This window comes from Saimiri boliviensis, chromosome 13 (assembly GCF_048565385.1).
Source record: "Saimiri boliviensis isolate mSaiBol1 chromosome 13, mSaiBol1.pri, whole genome shotgun sequence".
Taxonomy (NCBI): Eukaryota; Metazoa; Chordata; class Mammalia; order Primates; family Cebidae; genus Saimiri; species Saimiri boliviensis.
This window is the reverse complement of record NC_133461.1, coordinates 107027386-107048217: the sequence shown is the minus strand read 5'-3', so window position 1 is coordinate 107048217 and position 20832 is coordinate 107027386. Positions and strand designations below refer to the sequence as shown.

At 46.7% G+C, this 20832-nt stretch overlaps 1 protein-coding gene across 1 annotated transcript; it reads right to left on the bottom strand.

Moving 5' to 3' along the window:
* Positions 1 to 1581: 1581 nt before the first annotated feature.
* On the bottom strand, positions 1582 to 2728 carry LOC101047788 (beta-defensin 103A). Its single transcript, XM_003944605.1, has 2 exons — positions 2455 to 2728; positions 1582 to 1797 (listed from the first exon to the last, which is right to left on the bottom strand). The coding sequence occupies exons 1-2, from the start codon at positions 2510 to 2512 to the stop codon at positions 1652 to 1654; spliced, it is 204 nt and encodes a 67-aa protein (XP_003944654.1). The 5' UTR covers positions 2513 to 2728; the 3' UTR covers positions 1582 to 1651.
* Between the last annotated feature and the right edge of the window lie 18104 nt (positions 2729 to 20832).

Below are 20832 nucleotides of genomic sequence, written 5' to 3'. Positions count from 1 at the left end.
GTTATGGCCATATTTTCCTGCATGCCTGCTAATTTTTGATGACATTCAGTGCATTATAAAGCACAAATTGTTGAGTGATAGATGAGTTGTTTTTCTTTGAAGAATGCTAGACTTTATTCTGGCCCACGTTTAAGTTTCTTATAGACAAGTCTTTCAAGAATGGTTTAGGAAAAAATTGTTAGAGTAGTTGCAGAAAGGTTTAATGTAGAGCCAAACAGCAACACCACTCATGTGTTAGGTTTCTGAGGGCTCTGCAGCCTCTACACGTTGCTGGTGGAAATGAAAACTTTTCCAGCCTTTAGTGCTCCTGAAATTGCTTTCCAATCCATTTTGTGTGTTTTTGTTTGCCTCTGGCCTTGTGAAGTCTTACCCTAAGCATGCTCAGTTGAAAATATAGCCCAAGACTGGAGATTTATCATGTGCCCCTGCCCCCACCACCAACACTTGTGGGCCTGGTTTCCTTCTGGATACCCTTTCTGTGCTATTTGGCCCTGGAGATGGGGGTGTTTTGTGCTTTGTGAACTTTTATCTTCAGAATTGCTGGTCTTCGTGTGACCTCTGTGGGCTGTGGTCTGGACCCTGTGGCTGTAGTGAGCTAGGGGCATTCAGAAATCTCATTTCAATTGTCTGTTGCACTGCTTATTACCCAGTGTCTGAACACAGCTATCTCACACCTGCTGACAGGTTCCCTCTTGTCTACTGTCAGAGGGAGGTTCCCATAGCAGTGAGTCCATTTTGGATGGAAAATGAGAAAGAAGCTCATCTTTTTTGAGTCCTTGAGCCTTTCTTCCTAAGAGCCTCCTTGTATTGTCTTTTTTTCCATACATAACGCCTTGATTGGGGTCTGGTGTCAGGTATGAAGGACCACACACTCCATTTGCTGGAATCCTTCATCAACATTAAGAGAGCACTGGATAGTTAAACTGCAGTACCTCCATATCATTCGAATGATTGAAGGACTCAAGTCAGAACCCTGTGGTGAATTACAGGAAAGACTGTCAGCATTTGGGAAATCAGCTGTGTTTTTAAGATGGAGATAAAATGTGAGACGGTCCCTGAAGGACAGGCTAAATTTAGAGATGAAGTTGGAGGAGCGATTATCTGTCAGACATGAGGTCTATCAGCGCAGACGCATGGGTGAGAGAAGTCAAAGCGAATGTCTGAGGAAGAGCCAGGTTCCCTATTTCTCTGAAGACAGAGGTTTTGGAAGGAACTGGGATGACCCTTGAGGGATGCGTGAACACCTGAGAAATAGATTTGGTGGAGAGATGCCATCTAGGGTGGAGAGACTGAAAGATCGGAGGCTTGTGTGATACAAAAGCAAAGGGCGTGTTTCAGGAGAGTAAAGAGTCCAGCTTCACTGGGGCATGATGTTCAGAAAGCAGGAATAGAACCTGGTAACCCTTAGATAATGTGGTCAGGCTCCCTTGTAGATTTCTCCAGAGATTCTATGCTCTTTGAATGAAAGGTGAGCCCTTAAGACTTTCTAAATTGCATTTTTGGAAACAACTATGAAAATAACCAGAATTTAAAAAAAAAAAAAAAAAAAAAGCAAATGAAGCTCCTAATTTTTTTAAAAAAATTTTACTTTTATAAACATGATGGGGGCATTTCCACACTTCACAACATTCTCATCATGCTTTTGGGTGTTTTATTTCTTTCTTCGGCAGCACTTTCGGCCACGCGTCGAGCACTTGCCAATCTGTTCCTCCTTTGGAAGGCAGCTGAGCACAGCACACCGGCCGCCTCTGACTCGGCAGTAATATTTCTGTAACGTGTTTATGATTCCTCCATGGCCTGCAATGACAAAACGGCACATACGGAAAGATTTTAGGAAGACTTTTGGTACATGTACAAGGCGTCTGGAATTCCTCAAATAACACATCTGTTGCTTTTCTTGTATTCTTCTTTTTCCTTTTTCTATAAAATCAGGAGGTAAAGGTAGTACCAAGCAACCCATAGGTGATGTTTCTATGGCTGCAGCTCAGCTGTGGACCCACAGTGGCAGTGGGGAAGTGGTGGGACCCTGTGACTGCCGCAGGAACAGTGTGGGTGCTGGGGCTGTGCTGTCCTCAGAGGCAGCCCAAACACTCTGCCTCCAACCACTGCACTTAGTAAAACAGGAGCCTCTGCCTCTGTTCTCAGAGTATATTGGTCTTCCCTGCCGTGTTAAAATATTGTGTCGGTTTCATGTCTCATCAGCAAGCATAGCAATCGTCTAGGAGAAAGAGATAGCTTTTGGGATCCATTTAGTTTCTCAGGAGTGGATCAGGAAAAATTGAGAAACCTGATGTAAGGTTCGTAATGATTCTTGTCTGAAAGGAAAAAATGGTGATACCTGGTTCCCATCCAATGAACCTGCTTGGTCTAAAGTGCTCTGAAGGATGGAGAGAGACTGACTCTGAATATACACTCCCAGTTAGTTCAACCCTTGGATTTCCCAGCCCACCTTACCTGGAACAGGCACCAAAAACAGGAAGAGCAAAGCAAACAGAAGGTAATGGATCCTCATAGCTGCCAGGCTTCACTCCAGGCTGAGACTGGATCTAAAAGTGTGCTTGGTCATCTTATAAAGGTTCCAGCCATTGCTGTAATTCTTTTCACGTTACAGTGATGACATTATGACATGTTTCCTGGTGTGTCATACCAGTGCCTCTCACAATGCAGAACACACCCATGCACCCAGACGTACTTGGGAACCCAGTGGTGAGGCAGAGCTCCCTATGGAAATGTGCCTGTCCCGCTGCTTTCTGGACTCAAGGGGCTTGTCTGGGTGTGGGTCGGATTGGGTCGTAGGCACCGCTAGGGATGCTGTGGGCAAGAATGCCCCCTTTGGGGACTAGTCTCGGAGCATGTGGCTGGGGCTCACTTGCCCGTACGGTGTTATTTTGTAGCTTTTTTCCTCTTTTTAAAATGTTGCGAGAGTCTAAGATCCTCTTGGGAACCGAAAAAATCCAGTTCTGGACATATTCAGTGTCTGGCAATAGGACTGGATTTTTGGTAGTGAGGCAAGGGAGCAAAACGGGCTACCTTCAGGGTTCCCTGACCCTCTGGCCCTTGGCCTATGATAGTGTGCTATGAGTTGAGTGAAACATATCTGATTCTTTCATGTGTTTTAATTTTGAGAGACAGAGTCTCACTTCGTTGCACAGGCTGGAGTGCAGTGGTATGATGATAGCTCACAGCAACTTGACCTCTCAGGCTCAAGAGGTCCTCCACTTCAGCCTCCAGAGTAGCCAGGACCACAAACACATGCCTCCACACCTGGATCAATTTAAAATTTTCTGTAGAAAATAAAATAGGGTCTCACTATGCCTCCCAGATTGGTTTTGGGCCCAGATGTGAACTCCTGAGCTCAAGCAATCCTCCCACTTCAGCCTCCTAAATTGCTGGGATTACTGGCGTGAGCCACTGTGTGTGGCCTATGTCTGATTCTTCATCATTGTCTAAAAACTAACAAATTGATGAGTAAAGAAGGTGTGTAATTTTACTTCATCAGAGATCTGGGATGATAGATTTCATAGAGTGGCATCTCCTCCTAGTCAGTGACTATCCTTGTACAAAGAGGGGCTTCAGAATAGACATTTAAGACCTCAAGTTACTCTTGACTCAGGAGCATTCAGGGCAGTCCAGGGGCCAGATAATTACCCCTAGATATAGATTCAATGTTTAGAGGGAAAAATGCTAAAAAGGAAAAAAAATGACTATTAGACTTAAATGTTTGGAAGTCCAAACGGTGGATTATATTTGGTTTACTATTCAATTGCGAGCTAAGTAAGTCAATAATTACTCAATTGGGAGCTGAAGTCACCGTGATGTCTCCTGGCTGCTGCTTTGTGCAAATGCAATTATAACAGATCCACTAGGGATCCAGGGTGTGTTAGTTCTGGCAGTGTGTGTTCAGAATTTTGGTGCACCACACCTGTCAGATACAGTACTGTAGGAAGGGACAAGTGTCGTGTTTTCAGTGTAGGTGAGGGTGAAATGGGTGAGATACAAACAGGGATACGTCTTGGATCTTTCTCTCCAGAAGCTCCATGTAGGGCCAGGTAGATGAGCAGACAGTCAAATGATATCTTTAGGAGGGATTCTAATGGGAGTCACAGGAAAAGCCGAAGCACAGGGCTGCGGAAACGTAGAAGATAATTCATGCTCAGAGTGGAGCTCAACAGCAGATTTAAGACCAGATTTGTGGATGCTTCTTTTTAAAATCTAACTTTCCTCTTAAGTTGATGAGTTGAGACAAAGCAGTTGGAGATATTTATAAGTGGACGAAGGAGGTGAGTGTGGGGTGAGGTGGGTGCTGACTTCACTGTCTTACTGTGTGAGAGGTAATGATGGCGTTGGGTATTGCAGAGGATTCGCACCAGCTCTGAGCCTGGGTGCAGAGAGACGCTGGGGATGACTTGCTTTTCCCCATGGAGACTAGACCTCCACAGGTGAACCCCTGGTCTGATCTGTTCCCTCACAGACTTGGAGGCAACTTTGTGGCAACATCACTATTTCATAAAGGCTTCTTGGGGGGAAAAAAGTGCCACTTTTTCTTATCAACTGATTTGGGAGCTGGAAATCAGAGACTGGGTTGTGACAATCAACCTCTTCAAGTCTGGGCACGCTCTCCACTCCTAAAATAAGTTTTGAAGGAAACTTACATGTTTTAAGTAAATCATAAAAGTAATGCATTTTTATGATAAAATTTCAAAGAATAGAAGAGAGAGACTGTAATTTACTTCTCTACTGCAGGGAACCACTAGAAACTGATTACCCTCTTTTTGGCTTATTATAATCCTTTTTATGTCATAAATGCTTTTAGCCTCCCAAATGATCACAATTACACACGTACTAATAGTTGAGTGAATACTTTCGTGCGTGTGAAGTCTTACAACACTGACAAGAGCTGGGTCTTCTCCCTCCCTGCCCCTGGGCTCTGAGTCACAGCCTTGGAACTGCAGATCCTGCAGAATGTTGTATTCTTTGTGCCTGATCTCCCTGCAGCTCTCACAGCCAGCATTTCTACAATCTTGACTGGGTTGAGCAAGGAAGACAGACGTTAGTTATTTATCATCTTTGTTCATGTCAGACTTCCCTTTGATTATTATTTTTTAAAATTCTGTTCTTAAAATGTGGAGCCAAGATGTGGTTGGTCCAAGTTTTTGGCTTAAGGGCAGAGTTACGTGGAAGACAATCACCAGGTCTGAAGTGAGGCATCATCAAGTTATCACTCAGCCCTACCATGTATGGCGTGGGTTTACCTGAATAAATTACCTAAGCTCTGTGAGCATCTGTAACTTGGAAACAAAGCACAGAGAGCAGTACATTTCCTGTTTAGGTCACAGTGAAAGCCATATGAGTTAACGATGTGAAATTGACTTGTAGATTGCAAATTCCCATGTGGCCTGTGTAACACTGGAGTATCACCCATGTGACCCTGGGTTAACAATATTAAGACTCCAGCACGGGCTCCCAGCATGGGAATCCAGGGTGTCAACTCTTCTTCATCCTGACGTAGTCTAAGACGAAGGGTGGCTCAGCCATTCTCCTTTGCAGCCATTAATCTTGTCACAACCACCATTATATAAGTTATACAGATAAAGGCAGACATTGTCCCAATTTTACAGATGTGGTCACTGAGGCTCAGAAAGGTAGCATGACAGGCTCTAGTGAATGGCAGCGTCGTGACCTGAAGCCAGCATGGCCAGTCATTCCGCTGCTCTCAGAGCCATCCCCTGCCTGCTGGTCCTGTGCCCTGTGCCTCAGGAAATGACTAACGCTTCCTAGCACCCTGCCTCCAGGTACCATATAGACTGGCCAAAGGGAGGCACTGACAGAAGGGAGAGGACAGGCGCTGATGAGAAGCAAAGGTAATTCTCTTCCTATACTTCAGGAGGCGTCACCTCTGTGGGTCTGATTCCTATTATTAATAGAAAGTTGCTTCATCTATGGTCTCAGCTTACACAGGCAGGTCTGAGCAACTCCAGGATCTCCTGGGTAGTCCATATACAAGTTGTGAGACCATTACTTCCTTCCCGCCTGATCCCTCTGGCCCTAGGAATGGGTGTGCCTTTCTGCTGTTCCAAGTTCTGCAGTGACTTACCATACATCTTGGCTTTTAGTTCTCCTATCACCTCTATCATCAATCTTCTAAGTTAAATTTAACCAGTGTGAGATCCGTAAATTCACTCGTTTCTCTTCCTGGGCTCTGACTGTCTGCAAAGTCCACACTGTAATCAGACACTTAGTAAAGCTCTGTTTCTTCCTCCCCCTGTGCTGACGGTACCACACTTCATCAGCGAGGACAGTGCTTTGCTGCTCACCGCCTTCTTGTCTATTTTATCAGCATCTTATGATTTAGCCCAACGTGAGACCTTGGCTTAGTGTAGAGTTACATTCACCAGCACTTTCTTGTGGCTGCTTGTTGACACCTTCTCACAGTTGTGTAGGTACATATGTGAGGCCATTCCTGGCACACTCATTTTATCTTCATCACCGTTATTTTTGCTTAATTATCTCCAAAAGAAGATAAACAAGGAAACAGGAAGAACAAAGATTTTCCTCAACTATGTCACTACAGACTACCTTTTCTTCTAGAAAAGTGGAAAATTCTAGGCCTTCAGTCAGAAAGTATCTATGGGCTGGGCTCAGTGGCTCATACCTGTAATCCCAGCACTTTGGGACGCCAAGGAGGGCAGATCACTTGAGGCCAGGAGTTCCAGACCAGCCTAGCCAACATGGCAAAACCCTGTCTCTTATAAAAATACAAAAATTAGCCAGGAGTGGTGGCAGGTGCCTGTAGTCTTAGCTAATCAGGAGGCTGAGGCAGGAGAATCACTTGAACCTGGGAGGTGGAGGCTGCAGTGAGCCAAAATTACGTCATTGCACTTCAGCCCGGGTAACAGGGCGAGACTCCATCTCAAAAAAAAAAGAGAAAGTATCTATGGAAGTGTTATGTTATGTTTTGCCATTGTATTAGGCCTCCATGGAGGTTTAAAACTCAACTCGGTGAGTTTGTTTTATTTTCCCTGTTTTGTGCGTATCTCTTGATGGCACCAGAGCTATGACTCCAGATCTTAAAGACATTGTCTTCTCTGTAAACTCACGTCAGAAAGAGCCACTTCACAGCACGAGGGAGTGGCCTAGGAAATACGTATACTTTATTTTACACTGAGAAATGGAGTTGTCTGTCTCTACCAAACCTTCTGGGTGTGGACTGATACTTTATGCTGACTTGAGGCAGCGAACTTTCTTGACATTTTTGCGTCTTGCAGGTAGGTACATACAGTGGAGGCTCTTTGGCTTCCCGAAAATGCCATTAAATTGTAAACGCTCTGTTGGATACTGTGATCCATCCACTGTGCAGAGAGAGAGAGGAGAGAGAGGAAATGTAATACGAAGACAAGAAGGGGGTGTGCAGAGAAGGGAAAGCTGGGCGTGAAGGAAACCTGCTCATCCTGAGGCGTGGACTCCAGATCTGGCAGCTCCAGTGGGACAGACAGTCAGAAGTGCTCTCTCTCAGAGCAGGAGCAGAGGTCGGGAGGCACAGGGCCAGTGGGGGGAATAGGGAACAATCTACACTGGGCAAGGTGGCGGGCAAGTTTGTATTTGATTTGGTAGCTAGGTGGAGGCCATACCATGAATGCATGGAAAACTAGACCTCACATTTAAATTATCTCAATTTTTGACCCCACCAATAATTCCTTAAGACTGATGAGGTGCCAGGAGAGATGTACATCCGAGGAGCCTGGCAGTTATGCTGTCAAAAATCTGTGTGTTTTGAAGACCACTTACATAATCTATTTGCCAAGGTTGTTGGTCAATGACTCTGGGAGCTTGGCTACTGTGGGGTAGGCTGTGATGCCTGGGAGCGTCCACCTGCTTCCAGCTATTCTGTGCTACTGTGGCTCTTAGAACAACTCAACAGTCCAGAGAGAAGAGACTCTCAGCTGAAGGCATGGCGTATTTTCCTTAACCAGGGGAGGTGCCAAAATCCTGATTCAAGGACTGTTGGGAGAGTAGCTGGGCATCTCTTCCCGGCGGTCCCACATGGATTACTGAGGTTCAGTGTCGGCCAAATCCTAAAGACATCTCAAATGCATTTCTCTTTCTCTTTACTTATCAGGAAAGATAAATTAATTGGAAGAGACGGTGTTTGAGATCTTCTTTGTGTCCTACTTTCATAGACTCATTGCCCAAAGTTCTAAAATTGGAACCCTCCAATTCAGCCAGGCTCTCTCCCCACCACTGCCACTGATGATGGGCCATCCCCCAGGATCCTACCCCTTGGTTTAGCAGATCCAGACACTGCTCAGCTTTGACAAAGGAAGAATAAATTGAGAAAGTGATTCCAGGTCCACGTTCTGCATCAGTGTCCACAGAGAGCTCCTCTGGGTTGCTAATCAGATCACACGTCCAGATCTCCCCAACTTACTCTCCTTGACTTTCCCTCAAGAGAGTGCCATGCTTACTTGATGTTGCCTGGGACAGGATTACAAGAAGAACCAAAAAAAAATGGAGAGAAATTGCATGGTGTCATGGAATTTCTGAGAATTCCAGGAGAGTAGAGCCTAGAGGACTATGTTTTCGCCAGTGGTGAGCCGTTAGGCAGTGTCTGCTGGATTTAGTGCTGGAAGAAAAGGAACAGATATGTGTTATAAATATATAATATGTTACATATATCATGTGTATATATACGTATTACATATACATAACATATAACATATGGTATATATCACAGATTACTATATATAATATATAAAATTATATTCAGGCTGTGGCTTCAAGGGTAGGCTCTTTCCTTGTGGATACAATTGAGTCAATTCCTTCAGGGAAAAAAAAGTGTCGTCTTAGTTCATGCAGTTAGAGTGTGAGTGTGTGAGTGTGTGTGTGTGTGTGTGTGTGTGTGTGGCTATTCCTATATTTCTTTGGAACTTAGGTATCTTGATATTATCCTTTACAAGTAAAAAACAGTCAGATGGTTTAGAGAGTATAATTTTTTTTTTTAAATGGCTCTAAATGTAATCCTTAGTTTCACGTTCACCGGAAGGAAGGCCAGGCTGAGTGCCCAAGGTTGAAAGGCAGATAAGCGTCGTGATTGGGGGTTGCTGAAAAGAGGCAGCAAACCCTCCAGGCTATAGCGGTGCCGCCCTTACTTACAGCAAGAGAAGAGACAGAGTGCACACGGGAGCCCCTCTTTGCATAGAGTCTGGCCCTGTGGCCAGCGGATCCCTGCGGCCCACGCTCGTGATGTGGTTTTGAGCACGCACTGTGCGCTGCAGCGGAAGGAGCTGGAGTAGGGTCTGACGTACGGAAGGCTGGGAGTCATGGAGACGAGCACTGAAGCAGAACACAGCAGCTCGCTGAGAGGGAGCAGAGAAAGATCTTCCCACCCAAAGAGATGCGCTCTGCACAGGCTGCATGGCTCCCTGTCTTCCCTGGGGAAAGTGGCCCAGGCTCCAGGCTCACTTTTTAGTGGCACAGTGGCATGAAAGTGCCTCTCCCAATGCCTTCCTTCACTGAGTGTTTCACCTTAACCAGAATGGAAGAAGAAACCAGGGACCAGTTCTCTTCCAATCAGATCTCCATGTTCCAGCCTCTCCCTCTAAGTGTAATATTTTCCATGGTTCCTGCTTCTTTCCTTCTTGTTAGAGGGGAGTTCTTTTTTCTAAGACCCTTCTACTTGAGATCCTACCTGTTTAAACTGTGCAGCATTGCCTAGCTCTCCGTTCTCTTAGAGCACTGTCTCCCTGCCTTCCTCCACAGACTCCTTCACTGCAACCCACAACCAAAATTATTTAAATGAAAAATAACCTGTCTGTGATCCTTTTTTCCTCCTCCCATGGTTACTCATGGTTTTCTTTCATTCATTCTTGAAGTTCTCAAATGAGTGGTCTATACTCACGTGTGGCAGCCTCTGCTCAGGCGTGTACCCTTCTCCATCACCCCATTGTCCCTAACCCATTACATCCTGGCACCTCAAGACATCTGTCCAAGCTACTGTCCAAACTGCTCTCCGTAGGTTCAGCCAAGGCTTTAACATCCCCAGCTCAATGGCTTTTCTGTCTGTGATCTCCTGACCTGACCACGTTGCAATATGTGCCTTGTAAGACCTACCCCTCCGCTTCAGTTCAACACTCAGAGAACTTCGTGGACATCTGCTCTGTGTCAGGGTCTTAGGACCTGGTGCTGTGCAGGATAGGAAAATAAACAATCTTTACTCTCTATGCTCTGTCATTTTCACTATTTCTTAGTCTAATGGAAAAAGATACACACTGACATAGTAACACAATGTAACAGACATCCACTTTCCATTTTCTCCTCCCATCCTCCTGACTCTGAAGTCCCCAAAAGGGAGCATCTTCAAGTATTTAACATTTTTACGGCAATGATGATGATGATGATGATGATGGTAATGATTCTCCTCCTGTTGGTCATTGGTATGTCATCATGACTGAGATTCGTTGAGCACATATTATGTTCCAGACACTGTGCTAAGCAGTTTACTTGCATTTGTTTCATTTGAATCATACAGTAATTTGATCATGTTGATACACTTATCTACATTTCATAAAGGGGGAAACTGAGGCGAGGTGATGCTTGCATGCTTCTAACTATTCCAGATGCTTACTCGCGGGCCTCTGCTGGCTTCATAGTCTTTGGGATGTGGTTACCTGTGCCTGCATGCAGCTACCTTCCCTCTTCATCTCTGGTCTGGACCATTTCTTCAATGTTTTCAGCCAATCTTTACATCACTTGAGGATCATTGCCATCTTGATAATACTAATACCTTATACCTAACTCTTTCTGTAAATGTCAACTTCATTCCCCAGATTGGTTGGTTATAGGGGCTGGAAACGGATTCTTTCTGCCTCTTCTCTTCCTTATTGCTCAAACATCATCACTCATGGCATCTTTTTTTTTTTTTTTCTTTTTTTGAGACAGGGTCTCACCCTGTCTCCCAGGCTGCAGTGCAGTGGTACAGTCTTGGCTCACTGCAACCTCTGCCTTACAGGTTCAAGCGATTTTCCCACCCCAGCCTCCTGAATAGCTGGGACTGCAGGCATGTGCCACCATGCCCAGCTAATTTTTGTGTTTTTAGTAGAGATGTGATTTCACCATGTTGGCCAGACTGGTCTTGAACTCCTGACCTCAATGACCTGCTCTTCTCAGGCTCCCAAAGTGCTGGGTTTACAGGCATGAGTCACCATACCTGGCCGGGCATCTGCCAATTCTTTCTACAAAATGGTTTGCACAATCTTCAGGGCCCAACCCAAATACCAGCTCCTCATGATCCCAGTCACCCCGGTTGAAAGTGGTCCCTCCCTCCTCTGCAGTTCTGAAGAGCTCACTTTGCGTGACACTTGGAGTTTCTATCAAGTTTCATGCCACATACTATTTGTGAACAGTTCTTCCTATCTTTAATCAATGGTGTCTTTTCATTTAAGTCCTTATGTTAATGAGAAAGTACATCCTCAAGTCCTATGTTGCTTCCACCCTTTGGATAATAAGAATTATTTTCAAATCCTAGAGTATCCCCTAAGATGCTCAGGGATGCATATCACAAAGAAGAAAGAATTCCAGAAGAGCAAGGAAATAGGGCGAGACCAGCAGCAGCTTTAATGCAAAGACAACAAATGATTTACAACACGAGAACAATCTGAACACACTAGGGTTTGACACTACATACATTTGTGTGATACTGAGTGTGGCAGGCAGCCACTGCAGTGGCCCCCGGTAACCCCTGCCTTGAGGGAATGCTGGCATCATGCTTTGGTGCAGATACGATACGCAGCATGGAGCAGAGGCTTACGAGACTAAAGGCCGGAAGCCCAAGAGCGGAACTCAGGGCTGCTATGTTTCGGATGCCAGTGGGAGAAGGGGGTAGACCTGAGTGCTAGAACCATCTAGAAGAAGGAATCAAGAGTTAACTTCGCAGTTGAGTATGAGAGAAGGAATTGAGAGAGGAGGCAGGCTAGGGAGACGCTTCAGGAACCAGGGTAGATGGCGGTCCCAATAATGAGAATTAAAGTGGTGATACCGGCAGGCACTGAGCGAGACATGACCGGGAGAAAGAGCCAGGCTTAACGAATGACATAATTTTTAAACAGGCTCAAACTAGTTTAGGAATTTATAGGCTTAGCAGTGATGTGGGGTTGCATGCCTTTCCCAGAGTCCCTGAAATCATGCCTGACAAGACAGGGACTGACTATCCTGACTCCTGTGGGCAGAATCAAGGAGGAGATAAGTATATCAGAAACTCATATTAAGCTATCCTAAAGACATTTTTTTCTACCCATTTGGCAGCAATATTTTCACTATAAATGGAAGGAAATGCTTAAGAGCGCCTCACCTTCTGTTTACACTTTTACATTCCAACTAGGTTCTTTCTATTTCATCATGCCCCATCCCAGTGAAAACTCACACTATAGTACCTGGTGCCACCAGCCTACACAGTTCTGCTGGCTGCCTCCTCAGGCAGGACTTTTAGGGGACAGGTGGCTCTTACAAAACAATCATGAGGTCATCTCATCAATGGGCTGGCAACCAAGGTGGGGAAGTGATGCATCAGAGGGCAAAAGGTGTGACCCAGGGGACTTTTTTGTTAAAATAGGTCATCTGCCACTATGCTTTTATCAGAACTGGTCATTGAAATGAACCTATTGACTGCTGTGGGGATAGGCAATGGATGACTGTGAAATGATTTGCACATTGTGGCTGGCAACTGTGGAACTGTTATTACATGCCTGGCACTGCGGCTGGTGCTTGAATGCATTTCTCTGACAAAAACATAAAGTAGGTATCACAGTTTTTACTTAAGGATAAGGAGGCAGAACAGTGGCTCATGCCTGTAATCCCAGCACTTTGGGAGGTCAAGGTAAGTGGATCACCTGAGGTCAGGAGTTTGAGACCAGCCTGGCCAATGCAATAAAACCCCGTCTTTACTAAAAATACAGAAAGTAGCTAGAAGTGGTGGTGGGCACCTGTAATCCCAGCTACTTGGGAGGCTGAGGCAGAAAAATTGTTTGAACCTCGGAGGTGGAGATTGCAGTGAGCCAGCATCGCACCACTGCACTCCTGCCTAGGTGACAGTGACACTCTGTTTTCCCCCACAAAAAAAAAAATGGAAACTAAGGTTAAGGCAAATGAAATAACCCAGGACCTCAGGCACACAGATTATGCTAACCACTTGCTTATTATTCAGATTATTGTAGTTATGTTTTATATCCATGTTCTTGTCAAAGGCTTTTGGTGTGGAATTTCCCAGTGGAAAAGTGAATGATTATATGTGATGAAGAATAAATGAGAGGGCTTGGGGAATGCAAGCCACACCTCACCCACTTGGCCCAGACCACAGGGCTACTCTGGTTTTGAGAATTTCCAGCTAATTGCCTTATGAAATTATATAGCATGGTATTTATGGTCCAAGAGCGCCTAGAAAAATTCAGTAAAACGATGAATTTGACATCTCTGTCTCAATCTTACATGTTTTTCAGGAGGTTTTATGATTGCATGTATTAGGGACCAGCAAACCTTCTCTGTAAAGGGCTAGACAGTAAATATTTGTAGGCATTGCTGGCCGTGTGGCTTCTGTTGCAACTACTTAATTCTGCAGGTATAATGCAGAATCAGTCATAAAGTATACGTAGACAAATGGCCATAGCTTTGTTCTAGTAAAAAATTATTCATAAAACTGGGTGGCAACTGGATTTAGCCAGTAGCCTGTAGTTTTCTGACCCCTGGCATAAATCTGTGAGGCAGCTTCTGTGATGGTCGCCAGTGATCCCTGTCTTTGTGAAATGCTGGTATTCATGCTCTGGTGTAAGCCACTCCTTTTGATTATGAGTTGACTTCGTTCACTCGTTTCTAATAAATAGATTGTAAGTCAATGAATCATTAGATTATACCCTAATCTCAGAAGTGGTGAGAGTAGGCTAGGAAAAGGCTGTGGGTTCAGTTTTGAACTGCTTCTCACTCGTTTTGCCCTTATGGGAGCCAGCTGCCCTGTTTAAAGCTGCCCCACGGAGAGACCTACAGAGCAATGAACTGAGGGGGTTATCTGGCCACCAGCCAGGGAGGCACTCAGGCTCTTAAAATACCAGCCCATGTGGAACTAAGTAACTCCCACCAATAACCATGTGAGTCAGTTTAGGAAAGTAGATCCTTTTCTGTGTAGGCTTCAGAAAAAACTGCAGCCCTGGCTGACAGCCGAACTGCAACTTCATAACTGAACTTGATCCAGAAGCACCCAGCTGGGCCGTGCCTAGTTTCTACAACCCACAGAACACGTGAGATGAGCAGTGTTCTTTGTCGTCATCCACCAAGTTTTCAGATACGTTATGTAGCAATGGATAACTAATATACTGAGGTATAGTGCAAAGAATGGAAGAGATTGGGAGACCTGTGTTCCAGTTCCAGGTTTTTGACAAATATACCGTGTAAATTTAGGCTAACTGTTGACCAAGTATAGACTTGCATCTTTTTATTCTGCATACAAAAGGGAAAGGAATCACAGATCTCTGAGGTCATGACAGGTCTAAGTCTTCATGGTTCACTGAGTTGAGTCAAGCTGATTCCTGCATCTAAATCAGAGTCATGAATTTTGGAAACCCATGGGTAAAATAGAGTCCACCAACATACTTTGAATATTAGCTATCAACATTTAAAAAACTAAAAATTTTATATAAAAATCCAGCTTTCTGGATTTTTCAGAAAAATTCAATGATTAAGCCACCAGGGCTCAATTTCTACATGTAACACCAAGATGGACCCAAAACTCTCTCGTCCCGTTGTACTGGGGATTTCCAACCCCTGGGCCATGGACCAGTACCAGTCCCTGGACTGTCAGGAACCGGGCCACACAGTCTGAGGTGAGCAGCAGGAAGTGAGCAAAGCTTCGTCTGTATTCACGGCTGCTCCTCGTTACTCGTATGACCACCTGAGCTCCACCTCCTGTCACACAAGCAACAGCACGAGTTTCTCACAGGAGTGCAAACCTTATCCTGAACTTGGGTGCAAGGGATCTAGGTTGCATGTTTCTTATGAGAATCTAATGCCTGATGATCTGTCACTCTCTCCCATCACCCCCAGATGGAACTCTGTAGTTGCAGGAAAACAGCCTCAGGGCTGCCTCCAATTCTACATTGTGAGGAGTTACATAATTATTTCATTGTATGTTACAGTGTGATAATAGAAATAAAGTGTAAAATTAATACACTTGAATCATCCTAAACCCATCTCCGCCCACCTTGTGGGAGGTTACTGGCATTTCTCCATTTTCTGGGGACAGCCTCTTTGAAAAGGAAATCTATTTTTATTTCCATAAAAGCTACTCAGCCAAATACATGAGATAGCTGTTTATTTTCCTATCCTGCAGTCTATTTGCTCTTTTTTCAAGGTTCCAACTCCTTTTTGCTTTTTCCAGGAAGATCAAAATATTTAACTAGATCCTAACTTGAAAATCCAGGTTCAGCACCTCCTGAGGTAGAAAAAGAGGGTGACAGTGTGCCTTAAGGATCCAAGCAGGCATGAGGTGGAGCAGGAAAGAAATCAAATGCTCCTTTGCTAGACAATGAGGTTCTAACTCTTGGGGAAGTGAGAAACATCTCAGTCATCAGGGAAATATTTCTTTCCTCGCTGTGGGTTAAGAATGCACAGTCCTCGAAACCTAACATTTGTCCTGGAGAGTTGTACTGATGTTCTAGCTAACAGGTTCATGAGCTAAGAAATAAGCTTGTCTGCAGTCACAGGCATGGAGAAAGCCTGAGGATTGGAACAGTCCCCAGTAGACAAGGTGCCTTGGAGAGCTCAGCCCCTCCAGGCTTAATGCTCTGGGAGCTTGGTGTCATTAGACACCCATGATGTTCCTGCTGCTGTTCTCGGTGACTGCTCCACCCTGTTGAAGTGAATGGAAAGAGAGGCTGGGACAATTAAGTGGTGTCCTCACTGCTGGTAGGTGGGAGGGATGTATCCCAAGCTGTGAAGGAGGGGAGGGAGGGTAAACGAAGGAGGAGGACAATTTGGGGTCAAGAGACTGAGGCTGGAACACATAAGAACCCACTGGCCTTTTAAAGGACCTAAGCAAAGAAACTTCGCTCTTGGAATCTGGGAAAAGCATACGTTTTCCAGATGTTAATTTATTGCCTTTCTTTGGTGAAATCTCCAGAAACTTCAGTAAAATGTTCTGTTTGTGTGGCATAGGTCAGGTACAAAAGCGTGAGGGAGTTTGAGGGAGCTCGTGGTCAGGGGAGGGTCAGTGCGGTCCGTTGCTACTCTCCTGTGTGTGCCTGGAGAGAAGGTATCACCTATTACATGGAGCTGATGCCAGCAGAAGACCATGACCCATGGCAGGGCCTCGGTCATGGGGAACGCTCACGACACGTAGGAGGACCCAGAAACATTTGTTCAGGAAGAGCCGCCACTCTGTGCTTCAAGCAGTGGTTCTGAGCTCTGGACCCAGAATAAGCACAACGAAGTATCTAATAAAAACAGTTAGGGGTCCACCCCAGACAAGGAAGGCAGGACACTGCCGAAGTGCTTCAGCGTAATACTTAATTTTCAAAAGCTGCCAAGATGGGACTGAGAACCACAGGAGTAGAGGAAGATGACTCCTTAAAGACGAGGACACTCATCGGGCTTAGAGACATAGCCCGGCCTGTAGCTGGTCCCATCTGCACCTCAGGCTCCTCCCTGTAACAACAACACAGTGACAGCGATGAAGTCAGATGTGAGGCTTTTCCAGTTCCTTTGGTTATGCTCACCTGTGACGTGCACCACACCTAGCACCCAACATCGCAGCTGAATATTCAGTCCCATGAGTCACCATGACTCTCTGCGATCAGCTGCTCAGGCAGATGTGAATTCCGGGAAGCCCGAGGCTGGCGCATCCTCCTGCTGGGAACAGATCCAGCCCCTGCTCTGTCTCGTGGCGTGAATGCGCATTCCTGTTGCTGAGGTTGCTCCGTCACCTTGACTCCCAGTCATGCTAGAGTCTGCTGGGCTTTCCTCACCTGGAGGAGGACACGTGAGTCTTGCAGAAGGAATTGGATAGATATACACCCCCTCTTTAGAGGAAGAAGGATGGAGAAGCACCATGATGCCGAAATGCTGCCGTCCAAGACTTCTTCAGCTCTGGCAACTTTCCCCACTTCCAGGCACCGCTGCCTGCCTGGGCAATCGTACAGAGAGGCCGAGAGTCTCCTTGTTACCTGGTCCCCCCGTTGCTGCCCCTCCACCCGGCCCTGAAGCCGATGCTTTCCTCCATGGGCGCCCCCACCCAGGATCCAGGCACTGAGTCAACTGGGAGGAAGGAAGAGAGGACAGTGTCCCTTTGGCTCTCCCCACAGTCTGGTGGGGCTGATCTGTCACTCTTCCGGGTGCCAGCCACTGGGCTAGTCCTTAACTTCCTTCTTCCTTCCTTCCTCCCACTTTCATTCCTCCCCACCTTTCTTCCTTCTCTCCACAAACATAGGCACTGAGCTAAATATTCAGGAAAATAAATGGTGCACAGGTCACAGGTGTGGGGTGCACAGGAGTCTGTAGAGCACAGCAGACATGGGAGGCAGTTCGAGGTGACAGACTTCAGCTCCGGGAGGGCCTGGCAGTGGAGGAGTCACAGGAGGGGTACCTGCCACACTCGGCCTGAGTGTCAGCTTCTCAGAGAAAAGGTAGCCAGAGCTGTGACCTAAAGGGTGGATAGGGGGAAATGTGAGCAATGTCCCAGATGTAGGAACCAGAGGGTGCAAAACTGGAGAATTAAAAAGCATGTGTGTTCGGAAATTTAAAATACCTTGGGGCTGGAAGTGGCGGCTCACTGCCTAAAATAATTAGCAGTGTGCAATGGTGCATGCCTGTGCTCCCAGGTGTTTGGGAGGCTGAGGTGGGAGGATCACTTGAGCCCAGGAGGTGGAGGTTGAAGTGAGCCACAATAGTGCCACTGCACTCCAGCCTGGACCACGGAATGAGACCCTGTCTCAAACAAAAAAAACAAACAAGGCCTTGGGCTGGTTGGAGATGAGCAAGGTTGTGGTGCTGGCTGGGGAGTTTAGCAAGGGCTTCTGTTCAAGGGGTCTTGGGGACCCCGCTGGGAAGTTTGGGGCCAACCAGGAGGACAGTGAGCGGTTTCTGATGAGGTTTAGGCAGTCCATGCAGGGTCAGACTAGACATCAGGACATTCAGCCTAGTACCGAGGGAGGTGGGGGAGCACCGGGCCCAGCATCGGGGAGGCTCCTGAACTCCTTCCTGCCTGGTGCTTATCGCCCCTGGCTTTGGTTTTGATGTCTCTGTCTTGATCTTAGAACAAAACCAGTTCCTGAATCCATGCCCAGCACCTGGGACCTGGCGTTGTTCTCTGCTGGCCTCCCTTCTGAATCCATGCCCACCGGCTGGGACCTGGCTTTGCTCTCTGCTGGCCTCCCTGTGCTTGCTCATTGATTCTTTCCCACTTGTCATTTTCAGCTTCCATGCTGTTCCCAGGATCCCACCGTAGCAAGCCAGGCCGAGCCAGCTCACTCTGCTGCATCAAGTTTACGCTTCTCTCTCTTCTGCACCTTGCAGACCCATTTCCGGGGCCAGGGGAGCCTGCTGGAGTGATGGGTCTCAGGCCTGAGCCTGACCCTTCTCTCTCTCTGCGGCCCTGCATTGCAGTCCTGGGATATGAGAAGGCGGCAATTCTAGGCCTTGACAGCAGGCTAAAGCCGGTGTCTGTGCCTCTAGTTCCATTTGTTTGTTTGTTGATTTTTTGAGTAGGAAATATGAACAATTGATTCAAACTTCTCCTTGAAAGTCTACATGGCAGGGGGAGAACCCTGCTATGCTAACATGGATCAAAGGGAGGGTGACAAAATAATTCACCAGCTTCTCCCAGTACCCACCACTCGGACAGACAAATCCCCCTCGTTCCAGGACCATCCCGCCAGGCTCCTGTCTGCCTCCTTTGTTCTGAGAAAGGGCAAGGGTCCCTTATCCCGTCGTCTTGAGGTGAGCTCTGAAATACCTTGAGGTGGCTTCCTAGAGTGGCGTGGAGCAAAGCCCACAAGTCGTTTTCCACCTTGCCCAAACCCAGGAATACAGGCACTTGGCAGAAATGCCAAACGCCTTTCACACGCTCCCACCAAAGCGAAAACAGGAGACTCACCCTTTCTTCCACTTTACCAGCAGTGTGCTCTTGAGCAAGCTTCTTAACTTGGGCGAGTTTCCGTTTCTTCATGGCTAGGTAATAATGGCCACCTACTGCAGATCGAGTGTATAATGTGAAAAGCGATTCAGAATGCATGGACTTCTGTTAACCTTGTTAACAACCGCAGTGATTGTCACAGCACTATTTATTAAGGAAGGGAGAGCTAGAAGTGACATTGTGGGCCAACAGCGTGTCTCCGATATTTCATGGTAGAGGAACCGTGTGGCATCAGGGAATGTGGGCCAGGTCAATCTGGGTCCGACTTGACTTGCTCCTTGCAGACATGCCTCTTGAACCTGAAAACAGATGTAGTAAAAGTCTGTGGGGTCCTGGCTGTGTGGCTGTGGGTAAGGGACTTCACATCTCTGAGGCTTAGGTGTCTCATCTGTAGTGCAGACATATTCATGACACTCCATCGGTGGCCTGCAATAAATGCGTGAGCTGTGCTCAGCATAGGAGCTGGTGTGGAGAAAGCACTCAGTGATCTCCAAGGAGCTGGGGGAGGTGGCGTGGCTAGGTACACCTGCGGTAGGTGCTTGGGCCTCTGAGAGTTTAGCACCAGAATTCTTCTATACCTGTACGCAGACAGATCTGGTCTGAGCTCTGCGTTCGCCTGGGCCTTGTCTGCTGGTACTCCTGTCCCATCCCAGGGGCCTCCCCCATGGGGACCACCAAGCCCTTGCCGGCCTGTCTACAGGGTAGGCTGCTCCCCTGTGCACATTCTCAGATTGAGGCAGTACAGGCACATCTTCCCTGCAGGCGAGACCTGTGACTAAGCCTCCAGTGGAGTCACCTGTGGAACAGCCTGCTGGTGACCTAACACACACGTGGCGTCCCATGGGGAGGAATCCTGGGAACAGCTTAAACATCTGGCATCTTGCCCTCCCGAGGCCCATCCCTGAGTGTGCGGACACTTGATTCTCCCCAGAATGAGAGAGGAAGCCGAAGGCCTTGGGTGAATTTCCTAATGTCCAGGTGTCCTTGGCTGAGAAATAAATGTTCATGGTAGACTAGCTTCATTCCACACAGATGACATTATTTGTGTGCGTAGAGGGAGATGCGGAAGGCAGTTCCAAAAGAGGAATTTTATATTCTGAGCTATTGCAGGGTTATTACTAAAGCGCATAGCCTATCGACCGCAAGAGTAGCACGTTGAAAGGTCTCCTTGTTTGTTTTGTTTAAAACCCATCTTGTCCCTTATGGAGAGGGATTTTCAGGTAGTTGATGGGAGAGCTGTGCTGCCCATCTCTGCCTCGTGTCAACAAGGAAACGGGTTTGGAGGAGTTTCCGGTGGGATGGACCTGCTCATCTCCCCCAGCACAGGATTGTCACAGGGGTGGGACTTGGTGGTAATAAATCACCTTCTGACATGGTGGCAGGACAAGAGCCTCACCTTTCTGTGAAGATTATTCACATTCAAAGGTTGCAAGAGGCGGCAGGACAGACCTGGCTGCCTCAATCTGAAGAGGCCAGATGAAATCTAAAAGGTGTAGACATGGAGCTTACCTGGGGGATTGGCTCACGTGTGGATGACTTAAAAAACCATTCTGGGCCAGGCACGGGGGCTCACGCCTGTCATCCCAGCACTTTGGGAGGCCAAAGAGGGTGGATCGTCTGAGATCAGGAGTTCAAGACCAGCTGGCCAGCATGGCAAAACCCTGTGT